The 1,750-nt window shown below is 45.2% G+C and overlaps 1 protein-coding gene across 1 annotated transcript in view; it reads right to left on the bottom strand.

The window, feature by feature from the left end:
- Window positions 1–303: 303 nt before the first annotated feature.
- Window positions 304–1,750, bottom strand: part of OGFOD1 (2-oxoglutarate and iron-dependent oxygenase domain containing 1) — a gene marked incomplete at its 5' end in the record, with an annotated part of 8,984 nt that continues 7,537 nt past the window's right edge. The window contains 2 exons of the mRNA XM_010283000.1: window positions 304–477; window positions 1,021–1,079. Coding sequence (XP_010281302.1) covers window positions 316–477; window positions 1,021–1,079 — 221 coding nt within the window. The remainder of the gene's footprint in view (window positions 478–1,020; window positions 1,080–1,750) is intronic.

Raw genomic sequence — 1,750 nt, 5'->3', positions numbered from 1 at the left:
TTTTTACCCCGACAGGTTAGAGATGCACACCCCCGTGCTACTTCCATGAGAGAACAGCTGGAAAGCTGAGAGAGTTGTGTGACGATGACCCCTCCGCGCAGCACTGAAAGCAGTCAAGAGTGCGTTACAATGAACTCAGGAGAAGACTGGATTTCCGCTTGTACAGATAAAAAAAGTCACCTGGACTCCCCGTGGTAGGGTACAGCTTGTGTACGCTGTGATGGAATTAGCATCAGAAAAGTTTGCCTGGGCTTAGGCCCCAGCAAAATCTGCCCACTGCTATTTTCTGTGAGACCAGGGCTACACTCTGCCCCATCACTCATAATAGACAAAGGAAAAATCCCAAAATCCTGTTCTGTTCGGATGCTTTTTCAGGCGTGCCAAGCTACGATGATTGATATATTTCACAAACTTCATAGTTTCTTTGTCTCTATAAACTAAGGCCAAGCAGTTGTCCTCTGGATTCACTGTCAGTAGCTAGAAGACACAAAAAGTAAGAGAGGAAATTAGTTTCACAAAAATGGCTTTTGATAGCATTCTGAGGAAGAAACAAACACCACAGTTTCAAAAGCTAGTCAGGGAAAATGGTCTGGTATTAGAAAATGAACTATGTTACTATTTTTGTTTTAATACCCCTTAACCTGAAGCATTTATTAAGGCAGTAAGGGATTCTTGACTTATTAGTATGACTGCTCAGCACTGTCACTAGTACCGACACTGAATGTAACTCTAGTAAACAGCACTTCCCTGGAAAAGCATTATCTCTTGCCCCTCTGAGGCTTCCCACGTGCCACAGGTCCAGGTGGTATTAGGCACTGTCAGGACTTTAAACTCTGTGGTGAACACTAGCCTCCTGAAGCTGAAGCCAGAGCTATGCCCGTGAGCGGTAATTCAGGCAGGAAGGCTCCAGTGCAATACCGAGCACCCTCAGGATTATGTTAGCATTATGACTAAGCATAATTATGTCTCTCCACCCTAAACAATTTTATCTAATTTGCAGCTAGCAACTGAGGTCCATACCTCTTCGTCTTCACCTTTAGCAATGTAGGAAGTAAAGCCACCATATTCTGGATCCCAGTCTTAAAACAGAAAAGACAGATTCTTAGAAAGCTCAACACTGTCCAGGTTCCGCATAGACTTCCCAGAGATACTGGTTTTCCACCCCACTCCCCACAGTTACTGGATACAAGATGATCCCCAGTTTACCTCCTGCGAGTCTATCTCTTCTACTTCTGTTCAGAAACAACTTGAAGCAAATGTACTGGATTTGCCTTTTACCACAGATGGGCCATTTAAGGTTGCTTGGCTCTCTGCTCCTCACATGTAGAACAGTTTTGCCTTAGCAGATATGCAAAAGGCTTTCAGTATAATTACCAGCATGTGCCAGGTGGTTTCAGCTGTGTGTTCTGGGCTCAGCTAGTCCAAAATGCTTATTGTTTAGATTTTTGTTTTCACTGCTATCTAACTAGCAATCAACCTAAAATGCCTAGACATGCCTACAGTAACTTTTTGAAAACACTGGTCTTTGTGCATTGGAGGCGTGGTGATAATTTGGATGAGAAAAGGAGTAAAATGGCACACTTTCAGCAGGTATTCTGGCCACCCAACCCTCCACCATGCTCTCCACCATGCCCGCCCAGCAGCTTAGCGACAGGAAAGGTCTGGGAGACGCAGCCTTTCCCTCTGCCCAAGCGCCATCTCCCGGCTCCAGCAGGAAAAGGCAAAGCCGATCCCAAGGCCACAGTCTCAA

This window comes from Phaethon lepturus, unplaced genomic scaffold (assembly GCF_000687285.1).
Source record: "Phaethon lepturus isolate BGI_N335 unplaced genomic scaffold, ASM68728v1 scaffold39412, whole genome shotgun sequence".
NCBI classification, from domain to species: Eukaryota; Metazoa; Chordata; class Aves; order Phaethontiformes; family Phaethontidae; genus Phaethon; species Phaethon lepturus.
The sequence above is the reverse complement of the archived record's forward strand: the minus strand, read 5'-3'. Positions and strand labels throughout refer to the sequence as shown.